This window comes from Drosophila virilis, chromosome X, assembly GCF_030788295.1.
Source record: "Drosophila virilis strain 15010-1051.87 chromosome X, Dvir_AGI_RSII-ME, whole genome shotgun sequence".
Lineage (NCBI taxonomy): Eukaryota > Metazoa > Arthropoda > Insecta > Diptera > Drosophilidae > Drosophila > Drosophila virilis.
The window spans coordinates 25,661,166-25,679,370 of record NC_091543.1 but is presented as its reverse complement, the minus strand read 5'-3'; the positions used below and the strand labels follow the sequence as shown (position 1 = coordinate 25,679,370).

The following is an 18,205-nucleotide window of genomic DNA, read 5'->3' as shown; positions in this document are numbered from 1 at the left end:
ATATTATTTGTAATCGCGATATGCAACACTACGTTGGCGCGCGTTTGATTTACAATTATCAGCTAGATAAAGTATTTCATATATCAAATAGTAAAAAAAGTTTCTTTGATAATAGCTTGTTATTATTATTTTTTAAATAATAATTTAATAGCGTATTGCACCACCATGGCGGCTTTCTACTTACACCAAATACGCTCTCTCTCGCGCGCAAAATATGCGAAATTCCAGCACACTTTACAAGGGTCTGGAGGCGTGCGCACATACGCTTTGACCGAGTAGTTACTGTAGTTGTTGTTTTGTTCACATTACTTCTGCTCTCAATTGAGGCGTCACTACGCAGTGCCGCATTCAACCTGTTCCCGGATCGAAGAGGTTGAGAGACCATAGACAATTTACAGTGGGCCGCTCATGTGGATGCTCCATATATATTAGTCTTCATTCATGATTCGTTTGAGCACAACCATTGTACACAGCAGCTACCACTCTCTGTCTCTCCCTGTCTCTCTCTCGTTCCTTTTCCTTCTTTCTCTCTCTCTTTTTACTCCATCCACTCTGCTCTCATTTGTCGAGCTCTCTCTCTCTCTCTCTGCTTACAGCTCCGGCTCGGGCTCTGGCTCTGACATTAGCTCTGGCTGAGAGGCTGTGGCATCTGTTTTCTATGACAACGGCAGTGGCGCAGCTTTGTCTCGTGCTGGCGTTTCATTCTAGAATTAAGTGCCGCCGCAGCAGGAATCGAAAAATCCCAGCGTCAGGCGCGCTCCGTGTGCCTCCAGAAACCCGGAACCGAGACAAACCGAACCGAAACGTAGCGGAAACGAAGCTAACGTGAATGTGTAACGGTATCGGCAGCATTAATTGCAATACAACAAAAACTAAAGTATTTCAAATATTCAACAATAAAGAGAACACAATAAAAATTGTTAGTAAATATCAAATAACGGTATTTTCAAGTTAACTGCATTAACCGTTGCGCTTTCGTTTGCTGTGCAAAAAAGTTTACAAGAAGCCAAATCCCTGCCCTACAAAAACACACACACACACACACACACACACACACACACATTCGCACAGAGGCATACGCATTATTTTTGGTGTACACACACGCATACAGACGCACGGTGGTTTCCTGTGTAGGCGCTGCCAGGTCTTCGGCGTTGGCGTCGGCGTCGGCGTCGGCGTTGGCTTCGCATTTGGCATACATAAAGTTTTTGTGCTGTCCGTTAGAATTCAAAAGCCATCGCTATATCGCTTAACGGTAACTGTCTAAGTGTGTTAGTGTGCGTGTATATGTGTGTGTATTTGGTCAGTAAGCCAACAAAAACTGCGCACCAAACAGGCGTAAAACCAGCAACAGCAAACAACAATATTTTTGTCTGCTTAGCAATTCCGCTTGCCCTTTCGGGGTTGCTGCTGTTGCGTCTTTCAAATTACGCACTTTCGCACACACACACACACACACACACACACACACACACACACACTCACACACACACGCGCAAATACGCAAAGCAGTTGTGGCGTAGAAGGCCAAATGCGCAGCAAATGCAATTGCCACGCCCCACACCGCCGGCCCGACCCTGCAACACAGAGTGGCTTTTGACAAAGTTTTTCTTTTCCTGCGTGTGCGTGCCTGTGCGTATGTGTGCGTGTGTGTAGCTGTAACTTTTGCATTTCTAGGGATACACAGGATACACACAATGTGCGTTAGCGCTATAAAGTGAAGAGCGCCAACAGCAGAAACAATAACAAAAGCCAACAGACAAAAAGGACAAAGGCGCAAAATATAGGAGCAGGGCAAAGGCCAAACAAAAACAATTCACGGCTCGAGTAAAGGAATTTGAGTGCAGAGTGAAGATACACAGGGAGTGAGAGAAAGAGAGAGAGAGAGAGAGAGAGAGAGAGAGAGAGAGAGAGGCAGAAAGGAAAGAGGTACAGAGGAAACAGGAACAGTAACAGGACCAGGACCACGAACAGAGAGCATGGATAGCTCACCGGATTTGTCGCTGTCGCTGAAACTGCGACGCGGCTCCAGCGACTCACGCGACAATTTCTATATGGACTTTGCGCAGGGCATCGATTCGGATATCGAGGAGGTGGACAACAGCAATACACATCTGGATGATGCGCTCGCCTCGAGCTCTGGAATCCAGATGGCATTGCCGCCGCCGCTGCCCACAGTCCCGTTGAGCGAGGAGATGCTGCTGTTGGTGGCACCGCCACCACCGCCGCCGCCAACCACGCTGCTCGGCCAGCCGCTGCCGACGCTAACGGAGACGGATGATATGCCGCCAACACCAACGCCGCCGCCACAGCAGCAGCTCAGCATGGAGGCCAACTCGCCGCCCGGCTCCTCCAGCAATTCTGTGCTCGAACTGGAGCTGATACCGCCGCCGCCACTGTCGCCCATGGATGATGCCGGACTGCGCACCGATGACGACGATGGGGAGGAGACAGACGATGCCGAGGAGGCGGTCATTGAGCCACCAGTAGCTATGCAGCTGCAGCAGCAGCAGGAGCAGGACAATGCTGCCGATGCCGATGATGATGATGATGATGACGAGGAAGAAGAAGATGAGGATGAGGAGAAATCGACACCGCCACCACCGCTGCCGCCATTGCCTTCGAATCTGTCGTATGTGCAGGGCAGCGTCACGCCCCCTTTAACTAAGTCGCCATCGACATCTCCATCTCCGCCGGCAACGCCGCCGCTGTGCCCGGAACTGAACATCTGCAAGATGGTGTCGCCACCAGCGCAGCACGTAAGTCAGATACCACCTCTAACGCCCTCGTCCGAGAGCGAAGAGGAGTCGCAGCCGAATTCTCAGCCCATTGTAAGGCAGCAACCGCAGGGAATGGAGCAGGATCAAGATGAAGAACCAGGCCCAGCACCAGGACCAGAACCGGAACCGGAGCCGGAGCCAGAGCCAGAGCCAGAGCCGGATCAGCAGCTGGTAAGCGGTGGTCAGCAGTTGGCCACCGAGGAGTACAGCAGATCTCTAGACAATGAGGATGAGTCAACAACGATTACCACACCGCCCAGCAATGGATACTCGGCATCCTCGATAATTGCACCACCGCCAGAGCACTTTGCCGAGCTGGACGAGGACAGTCTGGGGCGTGCCTTCATACCGCCACCGCCGGCAGGTCTGGAGGATATCAATGTGGATGCGGACGAACGTGATGAACAGCAGCAAGAGAATTTGCAGTCGCTCGACGCTGATGAAGAAGACCTAACCAAGGTTGAAACCGATGAACTGTCCATGGACAAAACATCGCCCAATGTGGGCGATGACGACGCCGACGATGCCGACGATGATGAGCCAGGCGATAGCATTAGCTCCCCCCGAGCCGCCAGCATTGCCAGCGGTGGCATCATGTCCACCAGTGGCGCCATTGCCGCCATGGCCGCTGGCAACGCAGGTCTAGGGTCTCCCAAGTCAGACGGCCGTGTGCCCAGTCGCAGCGGTAGCCAGCGCTCCCATGCTGGCTCCCGCACTAGCTCCCAGCATGGGTCACGCACGGGCTCGCACGCAGGCTCACGGACCGGCTCCCGAACCGGTTCTATAGCCTCTGCTTCTGCCGCAGCCGTCGCCGCTGCTGCAGCCGTGGTGCCGGTGCTGTCCCCTCAAGCTTCGCTCAAGTCACAGACATCGCTCAAATCGCAGGCCTCGATCTCGGAGAGGAGTCCAGCGCTATCGCATAGGTCATCGCAGCGGAGCGCCGAGCGCGTTCAGAGCCCGCCCGCAGGCGAGAGCGCACCAGCCATGCCCTCGCCCCCACTGATGCGCAGCTCACCGCCCGAGCTAGCCAAGAGCCCACCGCGGCAAATGCACAGTCCGCCGCGCATAACAACGCCACCGCGCGTCTGCAGCCCCCCGCTGGTCAGCAGTCCACCAAAGCTGGCCGAGACAGCCGCAGCAGCCATTGCCACAGTGCCAGTCGTGTCCAAGCAACAGGCCAGGTAAGCAAAATGCCGCTTCAATGTTTGGAGCGGGACACATTTCATTTAGCCACATTAATGCCATTCACGATGTTCACTTTTTCTAGTTGAGAGGGCTGTTGGCTGTTTCGGGTCAATATTATTAAGAATAAGGTCAGCATAAAAAATTCCACCCTTTTTTAAAAGAAAGAAAAATGTCTTTCATGTCGATAAGAGGCTAAATTTGTATATCGTACAAACATATCTTGTTTCTATTGATCGAAGTGTTTCAGAGGGTCTGGAACAGCATATCGCATATTTTTTTTTAGAAAAATATATCTTTTTTAGCCAATGCGATAAATGCGACTCAAGCTACTGATCTATTGTTATGATGTTTATGACTAGGATGCTATATTCCAAGAGATCAAATCTGTAAAATACCTCAACAACGAGGTTTAGGGTTCGTCATATCATAGCTATATATACAAAGGAGAGGGTGATACTCATCAAATTGGCAATTCGGATAACAATAATAAAAATAATCATAACATTCTTCACAATAATAAAATGAAAGTTGGAAGATGTTATGACAACCTTCTGGACGAAGACGAAGAAGAGAAAATAAGCGGTTAAGGATGGCAAACTATTCGATCAATATAGCTCATTTGATGGTTTCATTTTGTTTGTAGTGGGACAATATTAAGGTTACTCAGTTTCCTACTAGATCCAAATCAAATGACATTGATGCAGGATGTAGCAGTCACAGTAAACTCTTCTTCTTGGCCGTAAGGCAACGCATTTCAACTTTCACATGTTCCTTTAAATAGAGTTGGTTGAGTTGCTTGGGATATCGGCACCGATTGTAAGGACTAGCTGCTCTCCATTTTGAAAAGTAAACTTGGAATGAGATTCCAGACGAAAGTCCCAAATTCTAATCCGATGAAAGTATTCATGAACATATGTGAATGGGTTCGAAATGGAACCTTGATGAAGGCACCATCGAGAGCGACTTAAAGAGTTTTGTCAGCCAGCCAGATTTAAAATGTCAGGTAGAGTGCGTTTTCAAAGCTTGTGCAGTTTTCTCATCCAATGTTCTATAAATATGCATTTCTTTTATCTCCTTCGTTGGACCATTAAGGAATACAAATTGATATTTTGCGTTCCATAACTTTGGTTATCGATATTAGTCTCGAGTGGTAGCTATCTATTTAAACCATCTGTTGGCTGTTGTGTTGCTCTGCTCTGGTTTTATTATGACGAGCTAACATAGCGGCACACATGCACAAAGACACACTCACACACTCATACATATGCACATACCCTCTACATAAAACTGGCATTGCCGCATTCCCTTGCACCTTTGTTAATTGCATAAGCATTGCCTGGGCTCTCGACAGCTTGTTGTCTGCATCCATTAGTTGCTGTTAATAGCCGAGCAAAACTGTTTAGTTCGTGCACTCGACACTTGCCGCATGTTGCATGCTGCGCTTGTTGCCCGGGGCCTGTGTCTGACCCCTACTATCTAAATGCGCCATCATCCAGTTCGCAGCCTGGGCCTCGCTGGGCCTGGCAGCTCGCTCGTAACATGGCAGCGTAGTCGCTTTTACACTTTGCATTAATTAAACATCACGTTTCCAGTGCAACAGCCTGACAAGTTGCACAGGCATTGAGGCCGCACGGGGCCCACGCGGCGTATGCGGCACTTGGTTAATGCGCATACGCCATGTTGCCCGCAGCTGCAGATGCCGCGTAGATTGGCTCGCCACGAACAAATTGCGCAACAAAGAAGTTGCTGTAGGTTATTGTCCTCCGTTGCTCTCACCTGCTGTCGCCGGCAGGCGCATTGCCACAATTGCGGCGACACCTGCCCATTGCCATGCACCCCATATTGAAGCAGTCCAGCTCAAACCAAAATGGGTCAATTCAAACTCTGCCGTTGTGCTACGCAGCAGCAGCTACTGTCCACCCGGAAATAGCTGCCCATTCAGCAAGTTCATTCCATTCGCGTGGTTTTGTTTGCCCAGACGGCAGTCGGACATTTCCAGGCCAGCGCGTGCCTTGTGTGGAATTAATGCCTAAGACTGGAATATTCTGTGAATGGGCAGGTAAATAACGGCAAGTAAAACAAGCCAAATGAACACGTTACGAATGTTTCATGAATGCCATGCGATTGACCTGCGAATGCATTACAAATTGTTTACATATGCCCTTCGGATGTCTTTTGAATGACTTACGAATACACCACGAATGGTCTATGAATGTCCTCTGAATGCGAATCCCTTATGAACGCATTACGTGCAAGTTAGGAATACATTAAGAATGCATTACGTGCACTCTGCAGTGCAGTGCAAATGCCTTTAAAATGCCTTACGAATGCTTTATTAATCAATTACGAATATGTTACGAATAGTGATTAATGCCTTTTGAATTATTTATACAAGCACTACGAATGGTCTATGCGTTCCTTACGAATGCCTCGGGAGTACAATGATTGCATTACGAACACTCTACGAGTGCTTTACAAGGCCATACGAATGAGTTAGGAATGCCTTACGAATGCTTTTAATTAGCATGTGAACAAACGTGAAGCACTCGAAATCGACAGTTGAAATGTTGAAACTGCTGTCTTCTTCAACTATCGATAAGTTTTATGCACCACTGAATTAGTTAAATTTCCTCTGCCTGCTTTCATCTACAGCACTTTTCTGTGCCACAAGCACGTTGCAACATTTGTAGCGAGTGCCACATGCATGCCCGCTCACAGAATGCTTCCGGCTTGGGTTTGGCGTGCGCCTGCCTCCTGTACAACCGGCACAACCATATATGCAACAGCCGAGTTGCACGCAGGTTAACAACCCCGACGAAACGCCATAAAGTATGCAGCACTCTATAGAAATCGTATTACAAGAGCGATTGAGTGCATGACCCACAGTAACCACCACCGGTTGGCAAAAAAAATGCAAGCAGGCAGGCTGGCAGTCAGCCAGCCATCCAGATCGACTTTTGTGTCCCGTCGACTGGAAGAGCCAACCCGATGTCAAGGTTATTTATAAGCTCTGGCACAAAACTCTGCCACACTTGTTGCAATGTATGAGCTCTATGTACCCTCTTCATCCAAGCACCAAGTGCGGCACCATAAGGATGAGTTCTTGCTGAAGTGCCGTTGTGCTCGACAATATTTTTGAGTGCCAAGCGGATAGATACTCAGATTCAAGCTCAAACTCAAACGCAATCTTGAATCTAGATTTCATATAAACAAATCATGCATATGAATCCATTTCGTTGCATTTATATTCAAAGGCAAGTTCGCTGCATGTGTGGGCGAATGTGAATGTGTCTGCGAATGCAAATGAATGGCAGCCTGTAACAAAGATTCGTGTGAACAACCTCAGACAAGGCAGTGAATGAATTTATGATTTTTGTGTCTATATCTGCATCTGCTTGAGATCTACTCGAGATTGATGAGAATCTACCTGACAGCTACAAAGCTGACATTTATACGGAAACTTCCCTTTAGTTCGAAAATGCACGCAGAGACAAGTTTGTGTAAAATTGTACCTTCAAGTGGGGTACAACTGATCAATATTTGCAAAACCTCAAAAGGAAGCCGAAGCCACTTAAGTTTCCTTAAGTTAGTGTGAAGTCGCCGGTTCAAATACATAAGCATTTTTTACAGTTTTGTTTAAAGTGGCTTTGTTTAAGTAATTGACATATTTATAGGAGATATTTAAGGGAACCATTCGCTGTTTTAATCTAAAATTCATAGACGTAATAAATCAGCTTCATTTAATTATTATAATTTGCGTATAGAAAATATTTGGATTTGGTCACCTGTCTCGCAGCCTCATTTAGCCTTAATTACACGTCCGCCGTGCAGGAGTGCCCCAAATATTGAGTCGCCGCCCCAGGCCAGAGAGAATAAAGCGGACAGCTTTGTCACCTAGCTATGTACCATATATTTATATATATATTTATATACACATATGCATATAGAGATTAGTTTCAATTGCCAACGTGGGCAGCCCAAGCTGCGGTTTATGGAGGGGGTTTTTCATTAGTTCTCTTTTTGTATACTATTTTTTTGCTGCTGTTATTAAGCACAATTTAGGCGCACACTAAACATTGCTAGCGCGTGGGAGTCTATAGACTAGAGAATTAAAAAAACGCTGGAAACAGCTGGTGACAATGACAATGACACAGTTCATGGATTGGAAGATTTAGTGGCCTGCAGCAAACTGAGAGATCGCAGAGAACTGCAAGAGTTCGGGAATGGAAACAACTATATATTCCAAAAATGTTATCTGATCTGAGTACAGATCTTAGTGATCTGATTTATCTGTATAATTGGAGCTGTTTTTTTTCTGCGCTTGAGTGCCACACAATGTCGACGACGACGACGACGACAACGACGACGACGACGCCGCCTCGACGGAAGTGTCTGGCACCCGAAATGATGAGCAGTGGCCAACGGTCAAGCGGGCATTTAGTAATGTGCACATATATAATATTTATATAGATATATAAATATATATATATATATATTTATATGTATATGCATAGCTGCTGCTTTACCCCATGGCAACAGCGGGTCCATTATTTAATTAAGCCACTGTTGTGGTTGCTGCGTCCAAGTGTGCGCCTGCAGAATATCTGCGCGAATCTGCGCTCACAAAACGGAACGGGGGCCTCATGCAAATCCAGTGACTGGCGGCGCATTCAGTCAATCGATGTCGCTCATCGCGACTGCGACTGCACATCTATTAGGGGCATTATTAATCCAGAGATCCACATTCCATGCCTTCCATTTCCAGCAGCAGCAGCAGCAGCAGCATTGTCGTTCCGGAGCCACCACTGGCCACGCTTAGCTATCAGGATGAGCAGAAGTCGCAGCTGCCCAGCTCGGAGCCCGTTTCCGTTTCCGTTGCCGGTACCACACCGCCGGCCAGCGTGGTGGTGACCAGCCAGCCGCGTGCCCACTTTACGAGCAGTCATCATCATTACCATCTGCCGCATCAGTTCCAGCATCCGCATCATCAGAATCATCATACGCACAGTGTTCGCGTGCCCACGCCCACAGTGCCGAGCAGCTATACACCATCGTCGTCGGCGGCATCAGCTCCGGATGGCGATGGACGCTCACCGAGCTATATTCGACGCGCAGTGCCTCTGGCGGCACCAATACTAAGCAGCTCCCTGCTATCCGCTCCAGGAGAGGCTGGAAACGTGGCGGCAGCCGTATCACCGGGCCGTCATTCGGCACGTTCCGGCTCGCAGCATCACGTTACCATCGACGAGTCTAGTTTGCCACACAAAAGCAATGTGGAGACCGCCGGACCCAGTGGCCTGATATTGGTCGGCGGCGATGGCGATGGTGATGGCGACCACGGTGGCGACAGCTCGGAGCCACCCTCATCGCCGGGCAGCAGCTCCGAGTGTCAGCTCAGCAATGCAGATAGGGAGCGACAGGGTGGCCAGCTGGCACTCATGTATCACTCTCATCAGCTGACCAACTATCCGGTGCTGCCGGCCATCAAGCGCACCCATCGCCCCTCCTTTGTCTATCCACCAATGCCGCGCGTCAAGGCGTAAGTAGCTTTTACTATATGGTTAATATTTTCATATCAGTCTTATTAACAATCTCTCTTTATCTCAGCGGCGATGCTCTGGCCACACTCTTTTCAGCACTCTATGGCAAACTGCTAGTCGTCATGGGCGTGGCCTTTCCCATGGCCGAAGTTATTTCTACTTATATACCACCATCCTTCTATGAGGTGAGTTGTGTGCTTTCTCAATTCTTAAGTTCACTTATTATTAATAGAATAATATAATGATAAAATAATGATATATCCAAGCTTTGCCTGTGGTTTGAACCAGCATCTTCTTTTTTCAAGAGTTGACTCTTTTCTTTTCGGTTTTATGCTATTAATTCAATAGCTCTTTTTTTGCCCGTTGCTGTTCTCTTGATCTGAAATATTTTCCGTTAAGTTTCTTCTTCCCATTTATCCGTTCACCACCTTATGTAATTGCAACTTCCGGTTGTTGGATTGTTTTTCTTTTCTTCCAGGTCTACTATTTGTACTTGTACATTGGAAGCATGATCTTTCTGCTCTTTATGTACGCCACACTGCTTTGGGGACGTCCCAAGCTGCCAGTGCCGATGGGTAAGTGAGATTTAAAGGTTGTGTGTGCACATGAGATTAATGATTCCTTTGGCATTTGAAGCTACATCGCCTAGCAAGTCGGCGGCCAAGGTGAACGCCTCGGATAGCATGGATGAATCGGATACGGACAGCACCTCGACCCATCGCCGCATACCGCCGGCCATTCAAGTGCGTCGTCCGTCGCTGCTGTCACCGCTTGGCAGGCAGCACCACTACGGCAGCTTCTATTTGCGCATGGGCGCTGTGGGTGAGTATTCAGTTTGGACTGCTTCGACCCACTAGTCGGGGGAAAAAAGGTTGAGCAGCTGGTGTAAACCATTTGATTTGGGCTTTGCAGCATTTGGCATTGGCAGCATGATCTACTCTGGCCTCGAGTTTGGTCAGTACTTTGAGCTGAACCCGGACACCAAGTGCCACAATGTGCTGCTCGCATTGACGCCAGCGACCCGGATGGCTTTCATCTTTATTCAGATGTACTTTATCTTTCTGAACAATGAACAGATTAAGGTCTATCGCTACAAGATCATCGCACGCTTCGGCCTGATGCACATGATCGGCACGAATCTGGCTGTCTGGCTGAACGTATTGATTCAGGAGACAAAGCACGAGATACTCACCTTTTATAATCCGGAAAATCGCACGCTGCGCATCTCGCATCGCATACCGGGACACTCGCGCGGGCATGCTGTCATTGCTCCGGATCCGACGGCACATTTGCGTGTGCCCCGCGGCCTGAAGGGTCCCTATCAGATCTTCGAGTGCCGTCGCACAAATATCATTGGTACTTTGGTGCAGGACGCCTCCCCGTTTCTATTCCCGTGCACCATTGAGTATTCGCTGATCTGTGCCGCCATTCTCTATGTGATGTGGCGCAGCATTTCCCGTCCTCAGACAGCGACTCCACAGCGACCGGACATGATTAGCTCGCCGATGAAGCGTTCCCCGCACCACTATTCCGTGGACTGTGCACGCGCCCACAAGGGTCTATTTGTGGGCATACTAATCCTCGTGCTGACCATCATCTCGCTGATAATATTCTTTGTGCTCATCTCCCGACCGGAGTTTGTTGCTCTCGCGGTCACCGAGGTAACCATCTGTGAGCTGCTCATATATGGCACTGCGACCATAGCCACTCTGTTGGGCATGATACAGATCCGACATCTGCAGTACGATGCCTATCGCAGCTTCTCCCTGGATGACATCCTGCTGGTGGGCGCGCAGACGGGCTCGTTTCTGTACAACATTTTCACGGTGATCGCCGGACATTTTACTCTGCGCAGCGATGACATGCTGGTGCCCATTAATGCGCTGGCCTCCATTGTGCAGACCGCATGCCAGACCATGTTCATACTGGACGCTAGTCGGCGGCAGGCGGTCAGCCCGGAGCATATACGCAAGAAGCCGGGACGGGAAATAGTCACATTTATGCTGGTTGTGAATCTGGCAATGTGGGCGATTAGCACATTGGAGAAATCGCGAGCCGAATCGCATCCCATACAGCTGAACTTCTACGGACTCTGGGCCTGGACTATAATAACGCACGTATCCATGCCGCTGGCCATATTCTATCGGTTCCACTCGACAGTGTGCCTGTGCGAGATCTGGAAGCGGGCCTATAAGCTAAAGCCGGCATATATGTGAGAATTCGCCCGCTCGCGCATTCAAAGTATTGCGCAGCAGCAACAATTCTGCGAGGATCTCAAGACCAATCTATCCTACTGCTACTGCTCCACAACTCTGGCTGGTGGCGAGCTCGAGACAGTCGAAGAGGTGGACAGCGGCGGCGGCGGCGGCAGCGGCAGTGGCAGCGGCAACGGCAACGGCAACGGCAACGGCAACGGCAATGGCAATGGCAATGGCGACGGTGACGGTGACGACGCCAATGTCGACGCTGAAGCAGGAACAGATAATGCCGTTGATCTGGTTGCACGTGTCCAGCAGGACGAGGGCGAACAGGGCGGCGGCAGCGCAGCCAGCCGATTGGAACGGGCCCACGGCCGGGCGCTGTCGCCGCAAAGCCTCAACACCGATAAGGCCTTCTGTCCGGTCTACGTCATAAACGGCGAATGAGTTTACGCTCACTTTGAGTTCATTGACGCATTAAGCGGCCATGAGCTCAACTTTGTTTAGCGCTTGAGCACCCGCAGCAGCAGCAGCAGCAGCACCTCCACCACCACCAACACCACCACCAACACCCACCAAGCATAAGGAACCACTACGAAAGAAACAAAAACAAAAAAAAAAAAAGACACCACCCAACAGCAACACCCACCATCGGAAAGTCAACTTTAGGCCTAGGCGGGTGCAAAAGTTATTTAGCCCGAACAGAAATAATAACAACAAGAAAATGAAAATGAAACCCAAAAACATATCCGCGAGTTGGAAAAATGGCAATGAAAACATACATATTTAAGATGTAATACATATATACATAGAAATCCGTATATAATTGCAGGTGAACCCTTGAAAGACATTCCTAAACGAATATTCCACAAAAATTGCTAAGGAAGCCCCACAAGCAATGTGAAGTCCTTTCTAATCAAAGCTAAAGTCTCGAGTCTAAAGAACTTGTGTGTGGGTATTTTATTTTCTCTTTTTTTATATGATGGGCCACATAAAACAGCCGAAAAGTGTGGGACTTTCAACCACTGATCCAAACAACTACTCCAAGGAGATGTCACTTAGACCTCATCTAGAATCTCGACTAGCGGGAAAAATAGGCAAATGAGCTAGTCTAGAATCTCATCTAGGCTGAAATGGTAGAAGGAATCTCATCTGGGGAGAATTGAAAGAAGGGGCTCCTCTAGAGGGATTCTTTGATCTTTCCCCAACTTAGTGGGATGTTTAGCAAGGCTTTTCCATTCTTAGTGTAAGCTATGCCCCTTCCCATGTGCGTGTTCGTATGTGTTTGTCTCTTTGTGTGTGTGTGAAGGTGTGTATGTATTGTAAAATATCACAATATTACGAATCTTTAATAGATACCTACATACACGTATAACCAAAGGTTAGTTCCATGTTCTTTCACATTGGGCAACTTTGATGGTTTTAGAATGTTGGTGCGTAGATGCGCCCCATATTATGCATTAAGTTAAAAGAACAAGTTCCATAACAGATCGTAAGAGTTGGCCATCAGCAAAAGCAAACAACAACAATTAAATAGATTTTGCACCATATTGAATTTCCATGACAGACCTCAACGAACCACGATACAGTTTTCATACCACTAATGTTCACTCTAAAGAGACTGAATGCTTATCCTTAGTGACCAGCCCGAAATTTCAACACAACAATAACGTAGCTCAACTGAGAAGCGCCGCGAAAGGCGCTGCCGCAAAACGAGTTGTGAATCATAAAGCAAATATACTTAGTATGCATATAACCTAAAGAGTTCGATTTAACAATATACACGATACAAAATGATATGATACTAAACAACATATTTGGCATTCGTGCAGTTCGAAAACGTTCTATATGGATATACTCAAGCAAAAGCATAATAAATACTAATTATAATACAAGTAAAAATAAAGGATATTATCGTAGACATTGCTGCGTATTCATAATTAAGTACATTGAAATCAAAATACATCAACTTGCATATTAAATATAAAGCGAGAAAAACATAAACCCCACCAAATGCGAGCGATAAAGTCAAACAACCATGAAAAGTATTAACTATATTATACTACATAGTAGCATATGATATAGAAAGGTTTATAAAATATAAAATATAGTATATACATATACATATGCATACACATATACATACATATATGCCAATGTTCAGTATCAACAACAGCTAACAACTAAATTTTTGTTGATATCAAACTATATATAATACATACATACATTTATAATATATATACATTCACATATATATATATATAAATATATAATTATATTAAGTAAGATCATAAATATTTGCCGCACTCTTAAGTAAATTTCGAATAGTTATGATCCCCTTATTGTTGAAATTCCTCGTTTATTAATCGTATCTCGTTGCCATTAGCCGATGAATCACTGAGTTTGGATTTGTTGAATTGAAATATTTGAATTGAAAACTAGATGTTCTATTGGGTACTATTTTATAAGCATTGAAATAATTGTTGAGAGCTTCGTTTACCCTTACTTATAGGTTCTTGTGATAATTTACTTATACGCATGCAAACATAACTAGTATGTCTGTGTGTTATTCCTCTCATTTACGAGTCCCATCACAAATTCATAGCTAAGACGTACGAGTTTTTATATTAACTATTTAGGATTTAGTAAGCTCAAACGATAGAAGGACAAATCATAAAAATAGATTCATGGGAATCGCATAAGAGACGCACAAGTAAAGCAACAACAACTAACTATGTAATCTACTTTTAAATACATAAAAGTAAAACACTTTTAAGAAATGAAAACCAAAAATAAAAAAAAAAATTTTTTTTTGTCTACCATAAAGGTATAGAGCCTAGAGTATATATATATAAATATATGTATGTCTGTGTAGGTGCAACTAAATGTTCAACAAACATAAAGTTTTATTAAAATATTCGTATTTGTGTACACTCCGCTCTCCTCATCTACGAAACATTGACTTGTATATTTTTCAATGCCAAAGAGTTTTTACTTAGCCTAAGTTAAAATTGCTTTCAATATAAACTAACTAATACATATACAACATAATCAAATATGCTAATGTATGTGTGATTGATTGATTTGAGTTCGTATTTGAAAGCAAGTCTGAAGTTTTATTGTATATTCACGTTATTAATGCCGAAAACAGAATTTCCAAAACAGAAAAAACCAATACCAAAAATTCAATTTTAATTAGAATTATAGCATATATATATTTATATATATATATATATATATATATATGTGTGTTTATGCATAACTTAGTTATCTCAATTTTATATTCAAACTAAATTTTTAACTAGCATAACTATAACTTTGTATGCATTTTCTTACATGTATTTATTGTACACCGACTTGGACACTGCTCAAAAAATAAAAATATAAAAAAGAAAAAACTATAAAAATAAACTCAAAATAAATTGAAAACGAAATGAAAAATCGAAAGTGTCAAACCAAAAAAATTGAAATGTATTTACAAAAGTAATAATAGTGTTTAATTAACTAGTTACTAGTTTGCGAAATGAATTCGTATTATATTAAAAAAAAAAAAAAACAAAAGAAGTGTATTGAAAGCTCCTATTCCAGTAGTCAAAGAAACAGAAATCAAACTAAATAAAAGTAAACATCAAAGTTATAACCATTTCATTAAAAACTTTTTTAAATTGCCATATAAAAAATAAATAAACATTTAAATAAAGCTACAGATAATACTAAATAAAACAAAACAAAAAAAAGTAAAAGCCATAATAGTTGCAATTTCGATTAAATGTATTTGTAATCTTCAGCAAAGTAAAAATACTGGAGTGCTTATACAAAACAATCCTAAATTGAAATATGTTCTTTTTTTTTTGTTTTTTAATAAAACGTCATATATTCCTTGAATCTACCTTGTTTTTCTCTCTAGCAACTGAAGATTAGAAATGAATATAGTTTTATTAAAATTAAATTAAGTTCAAATACATAAATATTTTTGATTTGGCTTAAGAGACACTCCAGTTGTGTGTAAACTGATCATAGATTAGCATTAAATATGCAATAAAATTAATAAAAACGAATTCGATTACGATGAAAAAGCACATTTGTTAATTGTTTCATTTGGGTCAAGTTAGCGCCAGCCAGCACTTCCGGTTCTCCAGTTCACTAAACAATTCATCGCATAATTATGCCTCGCTGCGAAATGGGAGCAGCCCAGTCGTTGAGCTGGGCAAAATGAATATAATGCAAAATAAAAAATTGATGTGCTCGCATTTGTATGTTCAAATGGGCATGTATCTGTGGCTCGGCGAGAGGCGCACGAACCGGTTAGGGGTTGCTAGCGCGCCGAGAAGAGAGCGCCAAAAAAAAAAAAAATTCCAAAAAAAAAAGAGACTTAAAACAAACAATTATGCGTATCTTTTGGACCCGGACGCATCCCAAAAACGGTAGGCTCTGCATTTTGAGGGAGCTGCAACATTCGAAGGTGCCACATTAATGCTTTCCCCATTTGGCTTACGCTTTCACTCCCAACACACACCTTCTTTCCCTTTCTCTCGCTTCTGCTCTGTGCCAGCAGCCAACCCGCTCTCTGTCAGCCAGACTTGCCGTCTCGCCTGTGGATGCTGTGTGAGCTGCCCCTGATTTATGCTGCAGTTTTGTGGATGCTGTTTAGCCTATGTACCTATGCGTGCTATATGTATACCATATACCAACTGGTTACCCGGGACTTGAACCACGCCCTGGCCAACTGAGCTGGCCGAAAACTAGGTTAGCATTTCTGTTCGTTTTTCCCTACATGTTTATTTATTTGGAATTATTATCGCCTTGTGTTTTTTTTTGTTGACTTACAAATACAAGCGAAGCGCTGGGTCCGGGCTCCTGCTGTTAATCCAGGGCTCGTTGACTGCTTCAGTATAGGACGAGTGCCTTGTTGGCTGTTTAATTCAATTAGTGTTTTATTTGGGGTACGACACACGCACGGACACACACGCGCATACGGACACCCAAATAGCGAGGCCTGCAGCTTGACCATTGCACATGCCACTGCCCCTGCCCCTGCCCCTGCACCGGCCCATCCCCAGGCAATTTCCACACCTATGTATGCCTACGCACCACCAACTACATCACCTACACCCGAATAGGCCACCCATCTACCCACCCGCGGCAGCATTTATTGTGGGCGCGCCACATTGCAATTAGATACAAAAACAAGTTTACACAAAATGCACCCTGTTTGGCGGCAAACTTAAGCCAAGAGGTGAATGTCCTTTGCCTGATTTTACACGCATGCGCCACAAAAATCCCAGTTAGAGACTCTGCCACAGCCAGAGCCAGAGCTACAGCCACAGCCCCAGCGAGTAGGCGCAGCAGCAGCTGGCCTGCTCAGACTTTTATGTTCTGGCTCTGTCGCACCCCTGGAGCACTTCTGTGTCCTTATAAGCGTACACACACCTGCATATGAATGTGCCCGTGTGTGTATGTATTATTATCCCTGTGTGAAGACACGCATAATCACGCACAAGTACTAGCTCCTTATGGACCACAATCTCGACAAGGATTCTGAGAGGCATGGCCCAAAGTACCCAGGCTCACACCTAGTAACGGACTTTTTGGTCTATCATCAGCATCGGGACACGGTTGCCAAATGTATTTTTTTCTGCAGCGAATCAACCGAGCGACTGTCTAACTGACTGACTGACTGTTTGAGGGACTGATTGCCTAACTGATTGACTGACCAATTGGCAACGCACATTTCACAAGTGGTTTCCACCCGCAACTGTGTAAAATGGGTGGAAAACGGTTGTATGAAGATTTTAGTTAAAATAATTTGAATTTTTACACCTTTATAAAAACCCGTAAAAACCCGGGCGAATATAGAGAACTAAGGCGAAAGTTTTATATTAATTCAAACAGTTCTCAAACTATTCAATTTTCGAAGTACTGTTAATGGCAACTATGTCCTTTTCATTCGATCAAATTTGAAATTGCAATGAATAAAATAATCCAAGCATTATGTACCGATGACAGAAAATACACTCTGATTGCAGAGTATCAAACGGATATGTAGATTTTATAAATTTGGAGAAACTAATTTGGCCCGGGCAAGGCCGGGTAATTAGCCTTAGTTGACTCTGGTATACTGTCCCTTTTTGAACACGTTTTCTGAGCTATTTGCTAAGTTTTGTTAAGATATAAACATTTAAAATGAACAGGACGAATGAAGCTTTGAGGGCTAGCAATGGGTCCAGCTACAACGTATGTGAGGACATGGAATGCGAATCAGAGGAAACAGGCAGCTCAGCCGGGACGTTAAGTTCTGGAAAACTGAAGGCATGAACAATGACTCCAGGTTACAATGAATGTATATATGAATGCAATGTTAATCTGAATCCAAGGTGTTCGCGATCGAAGTCACACTCGGCCTGTAAGCTTTAGTCTAGCAAAGTCAAGGTGGACCAGCCAAAGGTAAAGTGTGGATCAACCGAATGCCAATAATGCCCATTAAGTAGCCGGAAACTAACTG

General features: G+C 45.0%; 1 protein-coding gene across 2 annotated transcripts; it reads left to right on the top strand.

The window, feature by feature from the left end:
- Window positions 1-630: 630 nt before the first annotated feature.
- OtopLc (Otopetrin-like c) lies at window positions 631-12,339 on the top strand. 2 transcript variants are annotated; one of them, XM_032439979.2, is made up of 7 exons: window positions 631-919; window positions 1,678-3,961; window positions 8,734-9,504; window positions 9,573-9,690; window positions 9,984-10,080; window positions 10,142-10,327; window positions 10,418-12,339. In XM_032439979.2, the coding sequence occupies exons 2-7, from the start codon at window positions 1,980-1,982 to the stop codon at window positions 11,719-11,721; spliced, it is 4,458 nt and encodes a 1,485-aa protein (XP_032295870.1). In that variant the 5' UTR covers window positions 631-919; window positions 1,678-1,979; the 3' UTR covers window positions 11,722-12,339. The 2 variants fall into 2 exon arrangements, with proteins under 2 accessions (XP_032295870.1, XP_032295869.1); XM_032439978.2 differs by having other exon boundaries at window positions 8,731-9,504.
- Window positions 12,340-18,205: the final 5,866 nt, after the last annotated feature.

Coding starts and splice junctions, on each gene's coding strand:
- OtopLc (XM_032439978.2), top strand. CDS start 1,980: ATGGATAGCTCACCGGATTTGTCGCTGTCGCTGAAACTGCGACGCGGC. Junction 3,962..8,730: donor GTGTCCAAGCAACAGGCCAG/GTAAGCAAAATG, acceptor TTCCATTTCCAG/CAGCAGCAGCAGCAGCAGCA. Junction 10,328..10,417: donor TTTGCGCATGGGCGCTGTGG/GTGAGTATTCAG, acceptor TGGGCTTTGCAG/CATTTGGCATTGGCAGCATG.